This window comes from Lissotriton helveticus, chromosome 2_1, assembly GCF_964261635.1.
Source record: "Lissotriton helveticus chromosome 2_1, aLisHel1.1, whole genome shotgun sequence".
Classification (NCBI taxonomy): Eukaryota; Metazoa; Chordata; class Amphibia; order Caudata; family Salamandridae; genus Lissotriton; species Lissotriton helveticus.
In genome coordinates this window covers 250710547-250737118 of record NC_136059.1, presented here as the reverse complement: position 1 = coordinate 250737118, position 26572 = coordinate 250710547, and the positions used below count along the sequence as shown (strand labels likewise).

The 26572-nt window shown below is 44.7% G+C and overlaps 1 protein-coding gene across 1 annotated transcript in view; it reads right to left on the bottom strand.

The window, feature by feature from the left end:
• The window catches only part of KATNAL2 (katanin catalytic subunit A1 like 2), a 291910-nt gene that overhangs the window by 86547 nt on the left and 178791 nt on the right, over positions 1-26572 (bottom strand). The window contains exon 13 of the mRNA XM_078677255.1: positions 16925-17035. Coding sequence (XP_078533381.1) covers positions 16925-17035 — 111 coding nt within the window. The remainder of the gene's footprint in view (positions 1-16924; positions 17036-26572) is intronic.

Genomic DNA, 26572 nt, shown 5'->3' with positions numbered 1-26572 from the left:
CATCTACTCTTTATCTAACTTGCAAGGAATCGTGGCGATTCCTTGCAGTGCCCGTGACTTTTAAGCTCAATGCGCATGTGCATTGAGCTTAAAAGCGCGTGCACAGCCGCCCGCATTCCTCCGACACCTTTGAAGTGAAGCTTAGCTTCACTTCAAAGGCCCGGCTTCTTCACACCCACATGCCGCTCTGCCCCGCTCCGCCCCCTCCCCTGAGTCATCCTGCCTGCCCCTTCCCGCCGTGTCGCATTTCTCCTCCCCCCTCCCCTCTCCCCTCTCTTCCCTCCGTCTTGTTTTCTTTGATGCTGGTATTTCCATATCTGGCAGCTTCCTGCCCTCACCCCACGCACGCTGTTTATTTATTTATATTTAATATGCAGGAGATCTCAGTTTATTTAATTTATAATTAATGATGCCGCCCACGCTGAGGCTCGAACCCTGTTCTCCTTCTCCAAAGTCGGCATCGTTATATGTTGAGCCACCTCTTCGCACCGTTTGTTTGTGCTGACTTTCTTGCTCTGCCGCTGCTGGCAGCGGCATTGCGCTTGGAGGGAACATGTAATTGACCCGTCTCGCTTCTTTTCATTTGAATTTTTTTTACATTGTCTCCTTCCTTCCGCCCCTCGCAGTTTGTTTTCCTTGCACCGTCCCTTCTTACAGTCCCTTTAACCATTTTGGTGTTGCTCAGCCCCAACTAGCATGTTATTGTCAAGCCTCCAAATATGCAGCACAAACACGACGTACAAAGAGATTAACGTGTTGCCTGGAGCACATTTCGGGAATAACATTAAATGAAAGCCCAAACCCGCTTTACCGCAACTTGCTTTCACTTGTTGTCTTTGTTTCCAGTGCTATTTTAGAGCTTTGTGCAAACTACACTCTCGTTATTTTGCTGGTAATAACTTTGAGGGAATAGCGTATTTTTGTTTTTTAAATAGCTGGCAGCTTCCTGCCCTCACCCCACGCACGCTGTTTATTTATTTATATTTAATATGCAGGAGATCTCAGTTTATTTAATTTATAATTAATGATGCCGCCCACGCTGAGGCTCGAACCCTGTTCTCCTTCTCCAAAGTCGGCATCGTTATATGTTGAGCCACCTCTTCGCACCGTTTGTTTGTGCTGACTTTCTTGCTCTGCCGCTGCTGGCAGCGGCATTGCGCTTGGAGGGAACATGTAATTGACCCGTCTCGCTTCTTTTCATTTGAATTTTTTTTACATTGTCTCCTTCTTTCCGCCCCTCGCAGTTTGTTTTCCTTGCACCGTCCCTTCTTACAGTCCCTTTAACCATTTTGGTGTTGCTCAGCCCCAACTAGCATGTTATTGTCAAGCCTCCAAATATGCAGCACAAACACGACGTACAAAGAGATTAACGTGTTGCCTGGAGCACATTTCGGGAATAACATTAAATGAAAGCCCAAACCCGCTTTACCGCAACTTGCTTTCACTTGTTGTCTTTGTTTCCAGTGCTATTTTAGAGCTTTGTGCAAACTACACTCTCGTTATTTTGCTGGTAATAACTTTGAGGGAATAGCGTATTTTTGTTTTTTAAATAGCATGCACGAAAACAGTATAATTTCAATTTGCACCACTTATTTCCCATGTTTGTGTCAATGTAAAAATCGACCCTGCACACCCAGCACCAGGGCCGTGTGCCTCAATGATGCAGTACACGCACCAGTAACTGAAATATGACGAAAGACTGAAAGGAGTAGCTACAAGCTGTGCTCTAGTTCTGCTCTCCAAAAAATCAGCAAAGAAACAAGCAATTAAGAACATTTCATTGAAGAAACCATTGAGCAGGAAACAGAAGGAAATCCTACAGAAAGAATCCTAGAGAAAGAAGCTTGAGGTATGTAAACACTTTTATTATGCAAAGGACGTCAATTTCAGGATGCTCAGATGCTCTCATTGGAGTGAAGCGATGGCTTACGTTGAATGAAGAAGCAGCTCTGAGCACTTCAAGAACAGCTGTAGTTTACCACAAGGCACAGAGGCTCTGGCAAGCTTGCATAATGTGGCGGTAGTCCACATCTCGTCATCTAGTGCCCCTCCCTCTGACCACATTATAACACGTTTGTGCCGAGTTGGCTCTATGGTTTATGCAGGAATGAAAAGAAACAAGTAAAATGCATCAGAGATGAGAAAATAAAAAACAGCGAATCTTTCGTACTAAAAAGATGTATGTGAAATAGTTACGAATCTGTTAAAATATGAGCGACAATCCTCAAGTCATCCACAACTTACACTGGTGCTGTTCACTGAAGGGTTCACACTCTGCTTATTCAATTGTTGGCCTCTTGCTGAGATGGTGAATAAAAAGCTATTTAGTGTTCATTTGTATTAGAGCATGAATTACAAGATCAGCGAGTAGTAGTGAGACCACCCAACAATTCTCCATCAGTTGGCAAGTAAGGGGCCATTCTAAAATGGCAACACCCAGATCCTGGACTGCCTAACTCTCGGCCCACCCATAGTATAGTCTGGTAAAGATGATGCTCACGAGTGCCTGTGCAGCAACAAAAAATATCAAAAATGCATAATCTCGCCGGCGCTGAACTATGGATCGATAATTATTTGTCAAATACATTTTTAAAACATAAATGTTCCTCTAAGGCACATGGCAGATGCTATCTGTAGCCTTGAAAGTCCATAGGCCCTGAGAAGTGAAAGGTGATTGGTGAGGGCAAGTTGTGCTAAGACATACTCCTAAGCTTGTGTGCTCACCCTCACCCTCAAACCTTCACCCTCAACCCCTCACTCACCCTCACTCTCACTCACCCTCACTCAGCCTCAACTACTCTCACTCACCCTCAACCCCTCACCCTAACTCACCCTCACCCTCACTCACCCTCAACACCTCACTCACCCTCACCCTCACTCACCCTCACCCTCACTCACCCTCAACACCTCACCCTCAACCTCAACCCCTCACCCTCACTCACCCTCACTCTCACTCACCCTCAACCCCTCACCCTCACTCACCCTCACTCACCCTCACTCTCACTCACCCTCAACCCCTCACCCTCACTCACCCTCAACCCCTCACCCTCACTCACCCTCACCCACTCTCACCCTCACCCTCACTCATCCTCAACCCCTCACCCTCACACAGTGCAATAGGTCTCAGACCATTTCAGTTAGAGCTTTAAGAAATGTTTATGGCTTTTTTTATTTGTAATTCTTTAGCATTGGCTACAGGAAACAAAAATGCTAAACATTTACAAAAAAAAACCCATAAACAATTCTAAAAGCACTAACTCTAATGGTGCGAGACCTATTGCATTTCCAATGCTTGTTTTATTTTGCATTATTCCCTATGCGGCAGTCAACGCAATATGGGGGAGGTTTTGTAGTCCTATCTCTATGACTGATTCCTTCTTTTGTGGTTATAGATACCTCCCACAACATGGTGATGGGGTGGCAGTATTGTTTCAATGACTGCTCTGCCAGCGGTGGCTCCCGGCATCTTCTGTATGCGCACTGCAACATATTTTCTAGTGGCATGAACAGACCCTTAAGAACTTAATTTTTTGTCCTTCTTTGACATATGCAAGATTGACTCATTAGCTGGTATTTTGGATTCAGAATTCTACAATTATGTGACCAATTAGTTTCATGGTGTGTTACTCATGGGTTCCTTCTTTCAATAGATCTGCCTTCTACAGGCCACCGCTTGATTCCATACTTCAGTAATTCCTTTGCCCAGGGTCTTCTGTACTCCAGGTAGTCCATGCCTTTTTAGATTTCTCCTTACCACTATCTTTTTAAGACTTCTAATTACTAACCTGTGTACTTCTCCTGCAACAGAGTAAACAGGCCTATCTAATCCCAATTACAATGTTGACTACTCTCCTAACCGTGGCACTGTGGTAAGACACTCTAGCAGTATACAACATGCTTTGCTGGAAATAATAGTGGCTTGCCAAAACCTTCTGGATCATTATTTATTGTATATAATATTTCATTTATGTACTCACAGTAGTTTGTTTGTATTGACTTTTTTTTAGTTCTTTGCTAAATTTCTAACCATTTGTAATTTATAATTTTTATGTGTATCTCTTTTGTTTATGTATGTCATGTTACACATACTAGTAACAACTCAGGCTTACATTTAAGCTCATCCTGGTGATGAACCTATCATTTAGTATTGAAACGCCATCGACATTACAGACCATTCTTTGATTTAACTAATTGTAAAATTGATGGTCTGTATTTTTGTTGATATAATTGTGATGCAAACATTGCACCTTAAAGTAACATGTATCTCTTTTTTTTGCCGGAGCAAATCTTTACATCACGTTTGGTTCACCAACCACTGCCTTTTATGTTTGCACAAATGTATATTTATACGTTTAGATTGTAATACATTGTTTTGAATGTATAATATTGATTGTTATCATAACTTAATTCCTGTCCCCATAGGAAAATCTGCAGTCTTTAAAATAATACTCACCCCAGGTCCCCTTGAAACTCAGGGTCCCTCTTGTTCCTTGAAACATAAGTGCCATGGGTACTGGTGTCCACAAAGATAAGCCTGGTGCAGTCTTGGAGCTGGGGTGGATGTCTGTACCAGAGTCGGTACAGGGACTGGAGAAGTTCCAAGGAGTCAGAAGGCTCGAAGAACAAATCCACCAGTGTAACCCAACTGGAGGCTCCTGCAGTTCCTTTGGGCCTGAAGGCACACCGGAGGAACCAGAAATGCACCCAAAATTTGCAGCATAAATCTGCTGCGGCGCCTACCATGGCCCGGGAAACTCAGGACACACTCATATCAGTTGGAGAATCTGATCTATAACCAGGGAGCTCGCAGGAAAATAACTGCAATCTTAACATCCTTGCACCTTCTCTTTGGATACAGCATGGGAGGGGAAGGCTGGGGTGGAGTCCTGCTACGCTTTTTTGTGTTTGTGTTTGGATTTCCATTTGGACTTACTGAAGGACTACAAAGTAGACATCCCGCAAGAATGGCCTCTGGAGCAAGATTCAATCCACAACTTCAACTTGGAGTGGGAATGGGACTTACACGAGGGCTGCGATTTATTTTTTTGTTTGTTGATGTATAGCTTTGTTTCTTGGTCCCCGATTGCTTACAGTTATTTGAGTGCACATTTCCTGCCAGACTTGAGTCATGTCCTGAGTCCAAACACTAAAGACACACCTTGTGCTTGTCAGTGACTGACATCTGCTTTCTACAATCCATGCATGGTTTGAAGTCTGTTGTTTTAGGAGGCAAAATCGTTCCCTAGCACACTGGATTAGAAGTGAAAGCCGTCAAAAGGCTTGGAAATTCCACATTGGAAGATATTTGTGTCTGGAAATAAATAAATTGATGGCAGCATGCAGGGGTGGTGCTTATATGCATCTCCACTCCATCACTTATGGGGCAGTACTGAGCCAATGTGGAGACACATGGCGCCACCCAGCAGCGTGCGAGAGCATTGCGGGAGGAAAGTTTCCGGGTCCAGCCTGGCACCTGGGAAACTATCTAAGATGAGGAATCTGTGATTAAAGTATCCATCAGAAACTCCTTTTACAAACATGCAACATATCACTTTCTGTCTTCCATATATATGTGCGTAATTTTTAATACCCTAAGCTTATGGTGCAGATGCCACGCAGCTAGAGGCAGGATGCAAGGAGACAATCTTTGCAGGAGACGGTAGTTGCATGTATTGCCCATTGAAGTCAGGTCTACTGACTTAGCCAATGTCATTGGTAAACAGTCACTATCACTGCTTGCTTAGATGACTTGGGAATTTTCACAATCTCAAGTACAGCATTAAAGACTTGCCATTAAGGGTCCCAGGGCGCATGTTAATATTTAAAGAAACCTGTCAGTCCTTGATGTGGTCCTGGTGTCTTATCTATCTTTTGCTCAGCAAGTACCCTACTATCCATATGGAACGCACAAAGGTGGTTAGGTATGTCCCATTGGTTGCTGTGGTATATCCTTAATATTCAATCTCTTCCCTGTCTTGAAGCAATGCACCGAGCTGCTGCAAGTGGAACTCCCTCGCGCCTGCTAGACAGTCACATCCAGGGCACCAGTCGGGGGTACACGCAGGTGGACAACGCCCACCCACTATTTTCACAGGGTTGATGCCATCCGCCCTGCCAAGAAGTTGGGCCCTACTGCATAATATGCTGAACTCGTCCCGATGTAATTTTCAAACACCTGGACGCATTCAGCAGCACCTGCTTTCCTTCCGAGAGGCAACGTGCAGGCGGGCAGTGGGGTTTGTTATTTCAGACTCCAGCTGGGCCATAAGCAAGGCCGATCTTAAGGGGCATTTTGGCCTCCTTTTGTTCAAGTATACCGGCCTGGGAGCTGCCTATAGCCTCACACCTTGATGTAAAGGCAGTGGAAGGGAAACAAAGCAACAAAGCTTGTTAGCACTTCACAGGTACTTAAAAGAGGCACGATTTTGACTTTATTCAGACCCAATATATAATACATATGCATAAACTTCAAGAATGTCAGATGTGTTGCTCTGTCCCAGAACACAAATTATAATTTAAATGCCAGTATTTTGTATTTCTTTTATAGTGCTATTCATCCCAATGCAGGGTGTCCGAGCGCTTTACATAAGACGTACACATCACATTGACAATAAATCATACAAGTTTGTAAATCAATGTACAGGTTATGTTACATAAGACAGTGAAGGTTATAAGGTGTAGGAGTCACATATCATCATTCATAGCTCACTGGCTCAAGTCCTAAAAAAGAAGTGGGGGGACTCACCAAGTTAGGCAGAACGGGTGTGACATCATCACACGTGACATTACAGGAAGTGACATACCGCATTTAACATCACAGGAAGTGATATCTAGGGCACGTGACATCGAATGTGGCATCACAGGAAGTTGCATCACAACCCATAACCTCACAGAAAGTGATATCAGATCTTAAGACCTCACAAATGTTTGGCAGGTCTATCACAAGAACATTTGAGAGCATTACAATATTTAACAAATTCGATTTTGCAGTGGGGTTATGCCAAAATATTGACACAACCCCCAATGCAAATCTGGGCTTAGACTTATATATCTATGTTTTTTTAAACCCTGCCACAAAGAAATTGGAAACAAAGAGAAACATGGCAGTAAATCTATTCTTCATAGTTGGTTGCAATGTCTCTATTTTAAAATATCTTATGGGGTTGAGGCACGTGCTACAGAGATCTTTGGGTGCCAGCTAAATCTCAGGGAATAATAATGATGGTAATATAACTCTTGAGGATAACGTGTTTGCTGGAGAGATCTGTGTTTTGCGTAGTCCTAGCTTTGAATCAGAGGATCATAGAAGGTTAATACGTCTCCTTCAAAAAAGATTATGTAACGTGCAGATGATTATTTTACGTAAATGGGTAAGTGGGTTACTGCTTTTATTACAGAGATCTATTTGTTACATACAGTTCATAAATTGTAACCCTTCTAATACAAAAACAGAGAGGTATGAAGGACATGTTGCTGCTACACCTTGTAACACTCACTGTCTTATGTAACACATCCTGTATATTGATGTATGCACAAGATTTATTGTCAATGTATAATCTGTACGTGTGATGTAAAGCACTCTGACACCCTGCATTTCAATGAGTAGTGCTAAAGCACTATAAAAGGAAAAGTCAAAAGCATGTACCTCTCTAAAGTACCTGTGAAGTGATAAAATGTGAGCCTTTGTTTCCTCACCATTGCATCTAGGCGTGAGGCTCCCGATAGCTCCCAGCCAGGATACTCCAACCAAAAGAGGCCTAATGGCCCCATAACTCTGGCTTTTGTGATGGGCGAAGCTGGAATCTGATCAGACCCTTCCCTGCGTGCACGTTGCTGCTTGGAACAAAAGCAGAGAACGTGCAGGCACTGCTGAAAGTGGCCTGGTGTCAGAAAATAAAACCAGGGGGAGTTCAGCATATATCTGTGAATTCACAAGAAGTACGAAAGGAATGTGGCACTATGCTGAACGTCACCAGCTTTGCAGGAAGCTGAAAATAGTGGGTAGATGGCATCTACCCGCGTCCACCCTCGACTCGAGCCCTGCTCACTATGCTATATTAGAAAGATTACAATGCAACTGCAAGTAATAAAAAAGAACCTGGTGTAAAAGCAGTAATCCATTTCCCCATACATATAAAATAAAAATCTGTTATCTGTATGTTACATGATGTGCTTTGCTGGAGACATATTAACCCTCTATGCTACTTTGAGTCAAAACTGGGACTAGCCGCTCAAGACGTAACAACATACGTATCATCGGGGTTCCGGAATCGGAGGGCACGAGAGCTATGGACCTGTACGTAGAGGACCTCATCAAACAACACCTGCGACCAAAAGGACTCTCTGCCTTTTTCACAGTAGAAAGAGCACACCGGGTTCCCGGAGGCCGCCCGAAACAGGGAGCTAACCCAAGACCAATCATAGCTCGCCTCTTCAACTTCAGAGACAGGGATGCGATCCTTCAAGCGGCTAGGAACTACCCACCGGTCCGAATCCATAATTCTACGTTGGCATTTTTTCCGGACTATACAGCGGAGGTTGCGCGGAGAAGGAGAACCTTTTTTGAAGTAAAGAAAGAACTTAGAGCCAGAGAAATTCCCTACTCAATGATATTCCCAGCTAAGCTCAGGATAGTAGCGGACAATAAAACATGGTTCTTTGACTCTCCAGAGTCAGCACAGGACTGGCTAGAGGGGTGGAGATCAGCGACCCGCCCGCGCCGTTCTAACAGGACGACCATGCACAGCAACGATGAAGCCCGACCGAGTTCCCAAGCATCCGGAGGGGAAAAGGGCCATCTCTCCCCTCTGCACGACCTTCCGGAAACGGAAGATGCGGAAGAATGAAGACTTCTCACACTCACAATTACAGCTCACAAGCTGCGCTGGCCGGGCGTGCCGCCCTGGACGAAGGGCCTCCGGGACTGAGGAAGGGGGTCGCTGGCTGCGGAGGGTCCTTCACCCCAGCGTGCAAGTACTATGTTTGGGGAAGGGTTCAAGCACTCTGCTGAGTTGGGGGGGCGGGCAGTTCTGAGTCCGTTGAGCAGGGGGGCAGGGTGGGGGGAGTTGGGGGGGGAGGTTTTACGTTCTCAAGAAGGTTACACTGATACAAATTGGGACTACATGGCATATGCATATCGCTCAGCAGGCATTAGGCAACACACCCGAGCTCCACCGGAGCACCGCAATGATAAATTCACGAACCAAATCTATGGCAGGACTAACTCAAGATGAGACCGGGAGGGTGGACATGGGAATGCAGCGACTATCGCAATTAGGCATTATGTCATGGAACGTACGAGGGTTGGGGGACAAAGTCAAACGGGGGCTGGTACTGCAGAGTATAAGACGCTTTAGTCCAGCATTGGTCCTATTGCAGGAAACGCACCTAGCGGACACAACTACACGGCCCCTAGACAGGAAAGGTTACCGTATGATCGCCCATGCAGAGTTCACTAGGGGGTCCCGGGGCACAGGAATCCTTATGCACCGCTCTTCGGAGTTCATCGTTCAATCCACGAAAACAGACACGCAGGGTCGTTTTGCGGCTGCGCATGGTCAATGGGAAGGGAGGCCATTGAATGTAGTCTCGGTTTATATTCCGCCGGCACTGCACGCGGTTGCACTCCCTGATTTAGGAAAATTTCTGTTGGAACTGCCTGAGGGTGATCTAGTCTTGGAGGGGGACTTTAATGCAGTGGCACATAACACACGTGATAGGTTCCCGGTGCGAACACACGACCCTGGGCCCTCCCGATTGCACGGCTTCCTGGAGGCACAAGGATTGGTGGACCTTTGGAGGCACTATCATCCGGAGACTCGACAGTATACGTATCATTCGGCAGTCCATGACAGCCTGTCGCGAATTGACTATCTCCTAACACTGGGACACGGCCTCCTCACTATTACTGATGTACAAATCAGACCTAGGGGAGTTTCAGACCACTCACCATTAACATTAACTATCTCTAACCCTGCACGGTCCAGAATACGCGTTTTCCCGATCTACCCAGGGTACCTTAAAGTACCTCTGATAACCAAAAAACTGAGGGAGGGTACGAGGTCCTACTTTACCGAAAACGAGGGATCAGTGGAGTCACCCACCACCCTATGGGAGGCCTATAAAACGGTCCTTCGGGGGCAGGCCATCTCTATGATAGCGAGTCATAAACATACACAAAAGCAAGAACTTGTAGACCTAGAAACTGAACTGGACAAAGCCAATACTGTCCATGAGACTAACCCGACCGCGGCCACACAACACACACTACAATTATGCCAACAGCGTCACACTGACCACCTACGCAACAGGGTGTTAGATAATTTAACGACCACAAAACAAAGGATATACGATGTGGGCGATAAGGCTGGCAGACTCCTTGCATGGTTAGACAGGAAAAAAGACGGACAAAGGGCCATATTACATCTGAAAGATAGCGCGAGTGTATTGCAAACCCACCCATCTCTAATAGTAGAACTTCTGGCTGACCATTTCCAGACAGTTTACACCCCCGACGCCGAGGTTACCCAGGAGATGGCGGAGACGTCTCTCATGGGGATACCCACCCGCACCCTGTCACAGGCCAACACAGACGAACTGGAAGAGGAATTGACCACTGAGGAGATTCATATAGCTATAACTGCCCTGCACTCGGGGAAGGCTTTGGGTCCCAACGGGATACCGATAGAATGGTACAAGACAATGCCAGACACACTCTCCACACCCCTACTCAATATGTTTCAGGACAGTTTGGAACGGGGACAACTGCCGCCCGATCAACGGGCGGCAACTATAGTGACAATACCAAAACCCGGCAAGCCGCCTGAGGATTGCGGTTCATACCGCCCGATTTCTCTATTAAACCCCGAGAATAAAATCTTGGCAAAATTATTGGCCAATCGGCTGATGCCACATCTGGGGCATCTAATACACCCTGATCAGGCGGGATTTATGCCACATAGAAGCACGGCGATGAACCTGAGGCGGCTGCATGGGGTGATGGCGCGTGCGCCGCTGTTAATGGAACCGGCGGCGATCCTATCACTGGACGCCAAGATGGCGTTTGATCTGGTAGAATGGCGATACCTGTTTGCGGTACTGGAACACATGGGCTTTGGCCCGAAATTTATAGCTTGGGTCAAACTATTATACCAAGACCCGGTGGCGCGCGTGATAGCGAATGGCCGCCTCTCCAGAGAAATATCATTGAAGAGAGGTACGAGACAAGGTTGCCCGCTCTCGCCGTTACTGTTTGCCTTGGTTCTAGAACCTCTGGCTACTGTCATTAGGACCACCCGGTTGCTAAAAGGAATACAGTGGGGAGACGGATGGGAAGACAGGGTGTCATTGTATGCGGATGACATGCTAATCTACTTGATGGATTTACCGGAGAGTATACCGGCATTATTAGCACTGTGCGAGAGACATGGGACAACGTCGGGTTATAAAATAAACTGGACAAAATCAGTACTCTACATGCTGAGTGGCGCACCGCCAGATCTGAGCGCGGGCTGTCCATTGCTACTGGAGGAAGACTCCTTCAGATATCTAGGGATCCATGTTGCGCGAGAACATGATACTTTCAGGACCCTGAATCTTCGACCACTGCTCGAAAGATTGAAATCAGACGTGCGACATTGGAGCACCCTCCCCTTGACGTTACTGGGCAGGGCAGCGCTATTCAAGATGATGGCGCTGCCCCGTTTCCTCTATGTCCTGGAAAATACACCGGCGATGGTCCCAGCACAATTCTTCAGACAAATCTCTAATCAACTATCGGGCCTGTTATGGGGGAACAAACCAGCGAGAGTGGCGCATTTAAAATTGATCAGGGATTGGTACAGTGGAGGGATAGCCCTCCCAGACCTGGAGCTGTACTACTGGGCAGCACAACTTAAGATAATTAACCGATGGTTATATGGCCCGCAGGACGACCCGGCGTTGATGGCGGATAGAAAGCAACTAGGCACAGCCACCCTACTGGCCCCAGTCTATGATAAAGGGTTACTTAGGAAACTGGTAGGGCCCACTAGACACACTGTGACACTGTGGCATAAAGCTCAAACACGACTGAAATGGGAGGGTGTGATCACACGCATGACACCGTTATGGGACTCCAAGGCCTTGGGTAGTCTACGACACAGCAAGGGATTTGACCAATGGGACACCATAGGGATTTCAACGGTTGGGGACCTATGGGCGGGAGGAGGAGTGGTACCGTTTGAAACACTCAGGGAACAATACGACATGAGGGTAACTGAAACTTACCGCTACATACAGATCCGCCACGCGTTGATGACAGCATTAGAACCTGATACCACGGTACCGGAGTCGGCTCCCCTGGAAGACCGACTATTGACAGACTACATAGAGAATAAAGCTACTTCCCTCACTTACCGTAAAATAATAAACAACTTACCAGACCCATTACAGAAACTGAAAGACACATGGGAGGAAGAGATTGGGGAGTTAGATGTAGATAGTTGGAATGCTGCACTAGCATCCCCCAGGGAGGCCGGAATATCGACAAGATTTAGACTGGTGCAGTTTAAGATACTGCACAGAGTCTACTATACACGTACTATGCTTCACAAAATACATAGAGCTGAACATCCGTACTGCCTGCGCCGATGCGGAGCACAGGGCACCCTGTTCCATACTCTTTGGGAGTGCCCACAAATCATGCTATACTGGCAGAGAAGAACACGCACTATGGCTCAAACTCTACACCTACCCATTACACCGGACCCCAGGCTTTGCCTACTCAACATATGGGGCCCAAATGATTTGACGACATGGGGGAGGCGATGGGTGGGAGTCGGTATGATGTTGGCGAAGCGCGACATAGCGCAAAAGTGGGGAGCAGCGGAAACACCTACCCTGACCCAATGGTGTAAGAACATGGACATAACTATGGTGACGGAGAGGGCGGTGTATGAACAAAGGTCTAACCCACGCAAGTGGAATAAATTATGGCTACCCTGGAACACCTATAGGGGGGATATATGCGCGCCGCTACCAGAGGGAACAGACATAGATAGTTCGGGAGAGGATGAAGATGAGGAATAAGGTGGGGGGGAAGAAGATAGGGTACAAACAATGGGTAAGCCACAACACTCTTGTTCACCGGAAGGGGCTACAGTTCATAAGAATCATAACACGTTCAGCCTATACTACTGCTTAGCTAATAAACAATGTAATGATGAGTGTAAGAACTGATGCCAAGTATCCATGCAACAGCGTTTTTAGTTCTTAGTTATACTAACAGAAAATGTAAGTTGCAGTAATGATTGATTATGGCTGAATGTTGAAGCCACACTATTACATGTCGAGACATATAGAAATGGATATTGCACTGCAACAATAAAAATATATTTTTTTTAAACTGGGACTAGCCAAAACACAGATCTTTCCAGCTAATGTGTTAACCACAAGAGTTATCTTACCATTATTACTATTCCCTCAGATTTACTGGGAACACAAAGATCTCTGCAGCCGATACCTTAACCCCATAAGATATTTTAAAATGCAGACTTTGCAACTAATCAAACAGAATAGATTTACTGTCATGTTTTCCTTGTTGCAAATTTCTTTGTGGCAGAATTAAAAAAAATAAATGTATAAGTTGAGGGACAGATTTTGCGTTGGGTTGCATCACTTTTCTGCCCCAACCCTTACGTATAATCTATTTTGGGATCTACAGTGCTACACAGATCTCATTTGTGAGGCTTTGTAAAAAAAAAAAAAAAAACACTAGGCAACACATTGCCCTGCCTTGTGTACCTTGCATCATGTAGGCATTACATAGGTGGTGCTTGGACTTTCCCGTGCAACCACCCATGAATTTTGATGCAAACCCATAAACCCATATTTACAGGGATTTAGACTCAGCAGTTTGGTACAAACCTATGTTTATATCTGAGGCTGGCGTTACAAGGAGAAATATATTTATTTCTCCTCATTATTTCCACCTTGCATGTAAGCTGCAGCACACATGCAAAAAGGAAATAGCCTCATTGGATAGTTTTTGCATGGCTTTGAATTTTTTTCAAATAAATAATGCAAGGCAGCGCTTTGTGCGGTCTTGTGTTACCGTGTGTCGGGTAGGGATTACATGGGTGGTACATGGGCATTCCCGTACACCCACCTATATATTTTGATTACAAACAATACACACAGTCTTCTTAAGTCAGGGACACTTGCTTTCCCTGGGTCAGGTCTCGAGTCCAACTTCCCTGATAAAGGATCATGATTATTCCCCATTTATGTGAGGTGACATTCCAGCTAGGCCCTGGTAGTGAGTTCAAATCTTAGAAAAAATAAATCTTAGAAAGTCAGTGTCCCTGCCCTCCAGCGTGTCAGTCAGGGCGTCTACAGCCCAGCGGTGAGCAGAATTCTTGATCCTATAATAGAGGCGCTCCATCGCCTGCATGATAAACTTCCCACAACCTGGCAGCAAGTCTTGGGCACTCCTGGATTGCTGTGTAGTTGAATGGTTGGTCTTCCTCCGCGGGTAATTGCTTGCTTCTTCTTTACTAATTGAAGGAACAAGGGGAACCCAGCGGGTAGCTATGGACCATGGGTATCAGTTAAGTTTTAGGAGACAAAGGTCCAAAGCGTATACACAATAATAAACAAAAAATTATTATATAGACCACAATGGGCTACTATATACTTATGTTCCCTGCCCAGCCGGACAAGGAATTTATTAGTCAGATAAATAGATTTTTTTTCTAGATACATGTGTACAACAACAATTCATTATAGTAAGGCACACTCCTGTGCCGTACCGGGAAAAATGAAAGAGAGGATAGGGGAGAGAAAAAGGGTGTTTCAGGCAAAGGAAGAGAGCAGACAGGGTACTGTTTTGAGTCAAAAATTAACAGTATCTCCTGGAGTAGTACATACAAATACAGATATACATTAATACACTGTATGTCTACTCATAGGAGTCGACGGTTCGATCCCGCGCTCTGATTATATAGGGATCATCTTCAGGACTTAGAAAAATGTTTTGCCTGAGTTAAAGGTAAACTACGCCTCTAGGAAGAGGTGTGGGGCGGTTGGTTTCCTCCGTGAGGGCACGTGATGGTCGAGTACTGGGGGCTCTACTTGTAAATACAAGTTGGGGCTTGTTGGCCGTGGCTTGTGTTCTGTACTTACGGACAAACAAGGTACTTCTCGTGGGTTCTGATAGGGCAGGTGCACTCCGTGGTTGCTGACAGAAGGCACAGTTGTGGGTAGGGATGAATAAGCATACTTTGTATAGGAGATCGGTCTCACCTCTGGAGAGTGCAGGCAGCTAAAGCAATCACATCTACATGGAAATGTGTAGCGTATGGACAATTAAGCCTGGTGGGGTAGGCTGGCAGCAGAGTTAGTTTGTTCAATCCTTGAGTAAAGGAAGCTTTACGCTGACAAAAGGCAAACCTGTTTTACGTGAAGCTTACAAAGCGTCAGTCTTCTGCCTAAATCCGGAGTGTTGTATGTATACTCGTAATGCGCTCAAATTAATTCATGATAGACTTGCTAAACATATGTGTCAGGGTTCATGATTTGATGTCACTTCTAGTGATGTCACTTCATGTAAAGTCATGGCTTGTGATGCCACTTCATCTGATGTCACTTGCTGTTTTGCCACATGCTATGTCACGTACTGTGATATTCTGGGCAATGATAAAACACGCTGTGATGTCTTCTACATACTGCCTAACTTGGTTAGTACCCCCACTTCTTTTTTTAGGACTCGTGCCCTGCTCATATCTGTACGTCTTGCGATGATTTGCTTCCTGTGGCTACCAGGATCAAAACCACTCTAGGGACTGAAAACACCAAACTACCCTGTAGTATTTCCTGTGCCCTTCCCTAGGAGTCCTTTTCCTTCTGTACATATCACAGCTTATGCTGGGCCTTCACTTGTCATGGTTCTTCCTGTCCCCCTCCACTTTCTCCCTGACCCCTGACCAGTGCTTTAATCCCGCTTCTTTATCCTACGTTCCTGATCCAAACTGCCTTCTTTCGCCACTTTATTTTTCCCATCAATGATTATTAACAATGCGTAAACCTAGGGAATTTAGAGTGATGGGAAAACAAACCAGAAGCCAGCCCTCCTCCCTCCCGTAGCTCAGCAATGCTTGCTTTCAACCAATCATGATCAACCCTTTCCCACTCCGGAGACTTCCGGTTTCCGGCTACCAGCAGTCTCGCCTCACTCCTCACCATCCGGTCCTGAAGAGTTAGTATTAGTAGGTGGAGGTCAGACTCCGCTCGAGGGACTACTAGCTAAATTAATTGCCATACATGACTACTATACATTCGTGTTTTGAGAAAAACATTAATTCTGCATCATGTCACAGAAATATTTGAAGAAAAGTACTTCGTGCACTTAAAATTCTGGGTATTAACCACAAATCTAAAATATGGTAACGTAGTTACTGCCTCGCAATATCACCTTAAAATGTAGCGCCTCACTCTAAATGAGGGTGACAGTAGCCCAGCGAATATAAACACATTTCCCCCACCCGCCTCCCCACACCATCCTCTTACACACACCCTTCTTAAATTCAGATTTCAATACCCATCAAATCCCTTCTTCTATTTTTAGAGGATCTTTTTAAGTAATGGATGCCTTAAGCACTTTAGACTTTCTCTCAAAAGCCATCTCAGCTTAAACATAGTAAATAACTTGGCCTTAAACTCCAAGAGTCCATTTTAAATATTGACATATGGCCGCGCCGGCGTATTGCATCTTTATTACAGATTACGGCCCTGTGACACAGCTAGCAAGACTCAGAACTCGAGGGAAAAGCTCCAAATTAATCTTTAAATGCTTTAACCAAATATCTGCACTTGTCTAAATACAATCTTTATCTGTGCTTAGGAGCTGATAAACATGTATTCACAACGCGCGGGGCTGATCGCTTACCAGGGCAGATTGGAAGCCGCCAGCACGAACACAAGATCATCCGAGCGGGACAAGCCGTCCATCTGCACCAGTAATTCCGTTTTCATGCGCCGACTTCCTTCGTGTTCACCCCTGTCAAGATTCAGACACCGGGAAAAGCTCAGTGCATTGTACAGGAAGGCAAGATGCATGTAGCGCTCAGAAGTCTCTATCAGGATGCAGCACTAGATGCAGCAAAGTCAAAAGGGGATGAATCTGAGAAGCGGGGCCCTTCATATTCATCTTAAATATAATGACGTGCTACACAGTGCTTGAAAAAAAAGACACTGATTATGCAGAATATACATAACTTATAAGGGTCTGATTAACACTGATTGAAGCATTGGTAAAAGGGTGTGGTAATGTTACTGCTAGAATTACCAACACAGCAGTATGCAGGAGTAACCAGGTGTGGTACTAAGACACCATTGCGCATCAAATAAAGTTAAACTAAGGGATTTAAGCATACATGTACATGGATAGCAAAACATTTCGCATTCAGAGAAGCAGTCATTCTTTTCACCCTGTCTGAATTACATTTAAATGTGTAGATTCTGTTTTTTGCTGACGACACAAGGCATTCCCCAGTCCACGAGATGTGACCAGCAAGGAACCATTCTCACCTCTTTGTACTGGCCTGGCAAATCTATCACTAACCATACTTAAAATCATTGCTTAATCAATAAGTTACACCTTTAGTTTCTGAGATAATTGAAGTTTTCTATTTTACCGGATGATCTGCGGTTGCGGTGTTAAATCATCCCACGCCATGAACGGTGGTAACTGTTCTAGAGAATTAATAGCTCACATTTAAAAGGGTGTAGTAGGGGCGGTTTCCCCACCGGAAAATACATTTCTGCCCTTGGAGAATCCAGAAATGTACACATTAACATTTACATAAGATTTCTGCATTTAGAAAATACCCACAGGAGAAAACTCCCCATGTGGGCATCGAATGCCTTGGGAGTGCCCACAGGGATGCCTTGGATTTCCCAGAAAACCAAGCCTGTCATTCTTCTCCTACTCCAACAACTGTCAGAAATATGTTTCAAGCATAGGAGTAATACTTGGGAACAAATCTCACTTTTTTTTCTGCTTTTAGATTTTAATGATTCCCGAGTTGTGTAAACTGCACCACTTCTACGCGTCTACATGAATTTAACAAGTGTGCAGAAAAAATGAAAATAAATAAGGTATGAAGGCACTTTTAAATTAGTTTTCACCAAAGAAGTAGCATTCCTTAAAAAGAGAAACCACCCCTCCTCAACCTTCCAAGGCAGTCAGGTTATTTCCCCATGTTTCACCCTGCTGTAACTGTTTCTCTCCTTTGTTTCTGTATTTGTTCTGCAGCACCAGTTTACACTCACAAGCCTCGTGTGTTCTAAGTAGCTGCATATCTCTGTATGCCCAGCCCTTTCATTGCAGCCCTCTGTGCTAATGTTGGCCAGAGTGGTATATTTCACCCTGCTGTAACTGCTTCTCTCCTTTGTTTCTATGCTTGTTCTGCATCTCTAGTTTACACTCACAAGCCTCTTGTGTTCTATGTAGCTGCATATCTCTGTATGCCCAGCCCTTTCATTGCAGCCCTCTGTGCTAATGTTGACCAGTGTGACATATTTCACCTTGCTGTAACTGTTTCTCTCCTTTGTTTCTATGCTTGTTCTGCATCTCCAGTTTACACTCTGTAGCCTCGTATGTTCTAAGGTAACTAGCTGCATATGTCTGTATGCCCAGCCCTTGCATTGACACCCTCTGTGCTAATGTTGGCCAGTGTGGTATGTTTCACCCTGCTCTAACTGTTTCTCTCCTTTGTTTCTATGCTTGTTCTGCATCTCTAGTTTACACTCACAAGCCTCTTGTGTTCTAAGGTAACTAGCTGCATATCTCCGTATGCTGAGCCCTTGCATTGACACCCTCTGTGCTAATGTTGGCCAGCGTGGTATGTTTCCCTGCTCTAACTGTTTCTCTCCTTTGTTTCTATGCTTGTTCTGCATCTCTAGTTTACACTCACAAGCCTCTTATGTTCTAAGTAGCTGCATATCTCTGTATGCTGAGCCCTTGCATTGACGCCCTCTGTGCTAATGTTGGCCAGTGTGGTATATTTCACCTTGCTGTAACTGTTTCTCTCCTTTGTTTCTATGCTTGTTCTGCATCTCTAGTTTACACTCACAAGCCTCTTGTGTTCTATGTAGCTGCATATCTCTGTATGCTGAGCCCTTGCATTGCAGCCCTCTGTGCTAATGTTGGCCAGTGTGGTATATTTCACCTTGCTCTAACTGTTTCTCTCCTTTGTTTCTATGCTTGTTCTGCATCTCTAGTTTACACTCACAAGCCTCTTATGTTCTAAGTAGCTGCATATCTCTGTATGCTGAGCCCTTGCATTGACGCCCTCTGTGCTAATGTTGGCCAGTGTGGTATGTTTCACCCTGCTGTAACTGTTTCTCTCCTTTGTTTCTATGCTTGTTCTGCATCTCTAGTTTACACTCACAAGCCTCTTGTGTTCTAAGTAGCTGCATATCTCTGTATGCCCAGCCCTTTCATTGCAGCCCTCTGTGCTAATGTTGGCCAGTGTGGTATATTTCACCTTGCTGTAACTGTTTCTCTCCTTTGTTTCTATGCTTGTTCTGCATCTCTAGTTTATTTTATTTATTTATTTGATAAATTTTTAGAGCGCGCAAATACCTCAAGGGTGTCTCAGCGCTAAAGTTGCAGAACTTCCAATGGATCGGGGAGTATTCAGGCTGAGAACAACCATGTTTTTAATTTTTTCCTGAAATTGAGGAGCGTGGGCGCGGTTTTAATGTGGAGGGGGAGCGTGTTCCACAACCTGGCTGTAGCGACAGAAAAGCGTTTATCTCCCCAATTAGCTCTTCGTGTTCGAGGGACTCTTAATAGGTGAGCTGTGGAAGAGCTTAAAGTTCTGAGGTGTTCGAGTGGCTGAAAAGCTTGTTTTAGGAATAGAGGGCCTTGGTTGTGGGTAGCTTTGTATGCTATACATAGAGCCTTGAATTTAATTCTACTCCTTACTGGTAGCCAGTGCAATTGTTGATGTAGGGGGAGGTAGATACAAACTTAGGGATGGATAGCAGTGTCCTGGCTGCAGCATTTTGCACCGTTTGCAGTCTGTTGAGAACCCTCTGTTGTGCGTTCAGTAGGAGGGCATTGCAATAGTCTATTTTGGAAAAGACTAGTGTGCTGACTAAGGTTTTGCCTGCTGATGGGGGGAGATAAGGGATTAGTTTTTTAATCTTTTTTAGAGTGAAAAAGGAAGAGGAAACCACTGCATTAGCATGTTGCTGAAAGGACATCTTTGTATCGAAGATGACGCCTAGGTTTCGTACCTTGCTCACAGGTTCTGGAGGTTGTCCCATTTGAGAAGGCCACCATTGCGGAGACCATGTGGGTTGCAGCCTCCCGAATGTCATCACTTCTGTTTTATCAGAATTCAATTTTAAACAGTTGGATGACATCCAGGAGCTTATTGCATTCATTACGTTTTGAAAATTGGCTGCTACAGCGGCGCCGTCATTATATACGGACAACACTAATTGTGTGTCGTCAGCATATGTAGTCAGTGAGATTCTTTTTTTTTACACTCACAAGCCTCTTGTGTTCTAAGTAGCTGCATATCTCTGTATGCCCAGCCCTTTCATTGCAGCCCTCTGTGCTAATGTTGGCCAGTGTGGTATATTTCACCTTGCTGTAACTGTTTCTCTCCTTTGTTTCTATGCTTGTTCTGCATCTCTAGTTTACACTCACAAGCCTCTTGTGTTCTATGTAGCTGCATATCTCTGTATGCTGAGCCCTTGCATTGCAGCCCTCTGTGCTAATGTTGGCCAGTGTGGTATATTTCACCTTGCTGTAACTGTTTCTCTCCTTTGTTTCTATGCTTGTTCTGCATCTCTAGTTTACACTCACAAGCCTCTTGTGTTCTAAGTAGCTGCATGTCTCTGTATGCTGAGCCCTTGCATTGCAGCCCTCTGTGCTTATGTTGGCCAGTGTGCTAGACTTCGCCCTGGCTTTCACGGCTCAGTGTGACCCTCCACTCGAGGCTGAGCTGTCAGATGGCCCGCAGCGCCGCGCCGTCCTCTGTAATTCACCCCAAGTGCATTCTTAAAGATATTTCACACATATGGCCAATCCTGATCCACAAAGCCTGAAGTTGCTCACAGTGAAATCTTTTAAGTGGAAGGACATGAGATCAAGCCCCTCTCACCCCCCCATCTAATCTCCAGACCAGCCTTACAGCAGCAGCAGATTAACCCCTTGAGGCTGCATTAAAGCCACACATTCTGGTACACTCTGATTACAACCCTGAGGTCCCAGCAAAACCTTGGCTGACAGTAAACACTGGACTGTAATGTTTTACAATCTGAGACAGGGTGAAATGATGCACGGTGCTGTCTGGAAACAGCTTTCAAAATGCACACACAGTAGACACATGGACGTCATTTAGGGGTCGCCAGGGGTCGCAGCTGCGACCCTAGACTGCATCTTGTGACCCCTAGACAGAGAGATTGACATTGTGTGTCTCATTCAGTAGCTGTCGAACTGTGGGCGTGTAAATGAGTGCTTTTTGTATTGTGTGCTTTGCTATGTGTTTGAGGAATGTGTGTTTGTTTTACCTATGTTAGTATGTGTTAGTGTATGTGCGTGTTTTAAGAATGTGTGCCAGGTACTATGCCATATACTATGTGTATGGCTGTGACCGTGTGAGGCTCTCATATCTAAGATGGTCACAGTCATACACATATTCTTAACACTCACAACCTGCCATGCATTCCTAAAACACATAAATGCCCAAATACATTCTAACATAGGAACATAGGTAAAACAAACACACATTCCGCAAAAATGCAGAAAAACACACATTAAAAAACACTCAGTTACACGTTAACATAGGTGGCTAGGTGCACACAGGTGATTGGCTCCTGTCCCATAGCAAGGAGAAATGTAGCCAGAACAAGCACACAGGTGGGAGATGACCTAATGAAGGCAGGTGTTAGAGCACTAGCTGTACTCCAGCGAGAAATGTCTACATGCACACAAGATGGTGTCATAGGTTTAACATTTTAAAAAATGTGTTCTGTTGGGTGTCACCTATTAATATAGCTTCAAGAGAAACTTACGTTTGAGACATGAACTATATATAAGTCTAACATAATTGATGTATGTAATGGCTGTCCAAAGCAGGTCCAGGAAGGCCCGCTCCATGCCGAAGGTTTATTATCCATATAGAATAAAGCGATTATTCTGAAAATATCACCTTATTTAAAAAAATATATAAATGTAGGATCCAAAGGTATGGTGACACCGCGAGGGCGCCAGGAGGCGCACATAAGCGCCACAGGAACCGGCGGAGCGGGGGAGACGAAAACACACTTACCTGCCAGACGCCGCCACCGCCAGGAGTCATTGTAAGGCAGCCAGGCACCTAGAAGCACGCCGCCACCGCCAAGAGTCACTTTGCAGCAGACTACACGCCCCGCCGCTCCGGGACCACAATTCCCGGCAGCCTACGCGGCGGCGCGCCTTGTGACACCGCGAGGGCGCCAGGAGGCGCACATAAGCGCCACAGGAACCCGCTTCGCGGGACGCCCGGGGCTAAGCCCGGGCAAAGGGCGGGCCCTCTACGGCCCTCAGCGGCAGGAGGCGACAGGGACAGGGCCAGAAACCCTGTTTCGATGCTCAAGAGATTGTCAACTATTCAAGTAAGACATTGTCACATATAAATTATACCTAATAGTGAGTCTGAGGATTTAGTTCCTTGGTTGTACTGACAGGATGCCAAAAAAAGGCACTGCTCCTATAGCAAACACGATGGAAAATTATATGGTTCAAACTGTGAAAAAAATTAACTCACAGAGGAGAGAATCTTTGGGGTTGAGCCAATCACCTGATCTATGTTGTTTGACTCCTACCTTACATCCTCCACCTGATGATGCTGTATCCATACAGACTCTTTCTGAAGCTCGTCCTAATTGCTCTATTATTCAAGATATTGGTACTTTGAATGAAAATACTCTGTCTGGATCAGAGATACTTATCATGGATTCTGTGAACAATATACCCAGTGATTTGGACCAGGACATACATGTTGATCCCTCAGAAGATGATCAATCTATTTTGGATCAAGCTTCTCGGTCAGATCCTTCTAAGGCTAAAATTCAGCCAAAACGGGGAGGTTTAAGGTCAGGTTTAAGAAGGAAGAGGGTAAATACCCCAAAGGCTAATCTGAAGGAAAACGGAGAGGGAAGAGCTAAGTCTAATGTAACAATTGATGATGAGTTGTTTGTCAGAATTGCTGAGCTAATTGAAAGCAAAATGAAAGTCTTTGTTAAACCTTTAATTACCAAAATAGACAAATTACAAACTGAGGTTAAAAAGTTAGGTGGCCAGCTGAACAAAATAATGGAGGGTGTTGACAATGTTACAACGCTGGTAGCTAACTTGGACAATAACATTGGAGAGCACGATGATTTGGAGGGCGAGGACACAGACGATTTATTTCCTAATAATCCCCCAATCCAGATACCGGCCTTGACAGCCAATGAAACAAAAGGTAGAGGGGATAGTCCTCTAACAGTTGAGATTCCCCCTGCACAAGTTCAGCTTATTGACCCTCTACAATTCATAGTTGAAGCCTCACCGGTGGTCCTTGTATTAGCTAATGTACCGCCCCTAGAAGCTGGCACAGTAGAATCTTCCTCCTCTTTGTCTAATAAGGCGTTACAATGGCTTACTAATAACATGAGGCTAGCCCCAGGGGGGGACCAACAGTTGGCCCAAGAGATCAAGACAGCTAAAAGGGTTTCCTGGTTAGGAAATCGCCCCAAAAAATTTAAAGGGGATTGTGTGGCAGTAAGTTTTTCACACACTGGTGTTTTGCCAAACATCCTCACTAATTTACTCCCACCCCAACGCAGGCAGGGTTCTGTTGTCCCTTTAACTTTAAAATTCTTTTATGGAGAGCAGCAGAATGTCACCTACCCTAAGACTCCAGCCTTTGGATGGGATAATAATTGGGAATTAAATAAAAGATGGGGCTCTGATCAACATCAAAACATTGTTAACCATCCAGCTCATTCAGTTCATCAGAATCCCTTTGCGCAACCTCTTATGTTGTCCAACCGTTATGCCCCCCTAACCTCCTTGGATCAAAACGACTGACTTTTCCCTGAACATATTTCGTCTGAACATATAAGTCGAGTAGAGAACAACGTGTCAGTTCTTAGTATGCTTACTTGGAATATTGCGGGTATTAGATCTAAAGTAGGCAATGTGGCATGGACAGATTTTATGACTAAGTTCGACATTATTGCACTGCAGGAAACCTGGGACACAAATAATAGTTTTTCTTTAGATGGCTATAGTTACTTCTGTATTCCCGCAGTGTCTAGCGCAGCGGGAAGAGCTAAGGGAGGATTGTTAAGCCTCTTTAAATTAGACATCAAAGGTAGCCTCAAGAAATGTGATTCCGGTCTAGAGCAATGCTTAATTGTTGAACTTTCTTCAGCAGAATCTCCTAATATTTTATTCATAAATTTTTACAATTCCAATGCATCAGACTGTACATCATATAGCCTAGATAAATTGGATCACTTTCTGTCAGTCTATAGTGAAGATGTTAACTCTTTTGAGATTATATTTTTGGGTGATTTCAATACACACCCTTGTTCACTAATGTGTGTTTGCGATGACTCAGAATCCCCTCCTAATTGTGCACCTGTCCATCTTGAACATAACAAACAGGGGGGTTGTTTAGAGAACTTCCTAGCAACATGGAACTTATATGAATCTAGTTGTGGGGAGGGGGCGGGGGGAGGGCTTCTACTTTTAAGGGAGCAGACAATGGCTCTATCATTGATTACATTTTTATCTCAGTATGTTTTTTAGTTAAGGTTTTAATGTATAAAACTGTGGTTTCTGCTTTCAGTGACCATAATCCTGTCTCCCTGGACCTAGTAACCTCTAATTTTATAGGGCGTAATTATGGTCCATGTAATAATAACAATAAATTAACGCTTAAAGTTAAGGACCAGGGACGCAGACTGAAATGGGAGAGCATAATTCCGGAACCCTTCGTACAAGAGGTACTTTCTGAGGTTGAGGACGAGGTCGGTGTGTGTCTGTCCAGTGGGTCCAATGATAGGGAGGTGATATTAGCATTTGGTAGCATATGCAGTAAGATAAACTGTAGGCTTTCTGTGCCATCTAAACCAAAGTTGATGCCTATTAAAAGATGGTTTGATCGTAATTGTTCAAAAACCCATTCTGCATTGCTCAACGCTTTAAAAACTGTTCCGAAGAATCGTGAACTTATCGCCACTAGTAGAGCACTGTATAAAAAGGCCATTGCAGACAGGAAAAAAACAGATTAAAGATGAAGCCTGGATGCAACTTTCAGATCCAGCAATACTAAAAAATAGTGGAGAATTTTGGAAGATTGTCAATCAACCTCTATTTACAGGGGAGGAAAATTCCCCCCTTGAAACTAATATCTCTGATGAAGGTTGGATTAAACATTTTAGTGACATTTATTCAGGCCATACTAATGAAAAATCCTGGGTGCAGGAGGCTGATGTTAACACCAAAAGGAACCAACTGCACATTGAAGTAAAGGAAGTATTACATGCCATAGACTGTACCCTGAAGAAAAAGGCGCCAGGACCTGACGGTGTTCCTGCAGACGCCTTTAAATGCTTCCCTAATTTTTGGTCAAAATTACTTTGCAGGGTCTTTAACGCCTTAAACCATGATAAAATTCCTGAAACATGGAAAACATCTATAATTATCCCCGTTTTTAAAAAGGGGAATAGGCAGGATCCTGCATGTTACAGACCAATTTCATTGATTGATTCTTCAGTCAAGATATTAGGGAGAGTTTTACTAGTTAAACTGAATGAGTGGGTTACAGAGAATAGCATTTTGACGAACGTGCAATATGGTTTCAGATCTAAAAGAAGCACCCTGGATCAATGCCTTAATCTCCACTTGCTGATCGAAAAATATACCAGGGCAAAGGAGGGGTCCATGTACCTTGGTTTCATGGACCTCTCCTCTGCCTTTGATTTGGTTAACAGATCAAAGTTATGGTCAAAATTACTCGAAATGGGCCTGGACAGGACTATAGTTAATTTATTGGCTGACCTCCATTCTGGCCTCACTGCAAAAATTAGAGTTTCTTCGAGTGGAAGGTGTACCGATGTTTTTGCTTCTGAAAAAGGAGTCAGACAGGGGTGCATATTGGCACCCCTGCTGTTCACATTATATGTGAACGCCCTGGAGCCTGCTCTTAGGGGCGTGACCCGCGACATTCCGCGTGCGGGGGAACAGGGGGTACCTGTTCTCCTTTACGCGGACGACGCGGTTCTTCTGGCACGCACCGGGGTGGGGCTTCAACGACTCCTGGATGCTTTTAATTCTTTTATGGGTTCACTTGACCTGAAAATAAATGCTAAAAAATCTCAGGTTATGCTTATGGGCAAGGCTGCTAGGAGACCTTTTCACAAAATCTTTCTTTGCGGACAAGAAAAGCTTGTTCGCGTAACCTCTTTTCCCTATTTAGGAATTACCTTTGATGAGAAGGGTAACTGGGGCCCCCACGTTATTAATAGAGTAACCACGTTG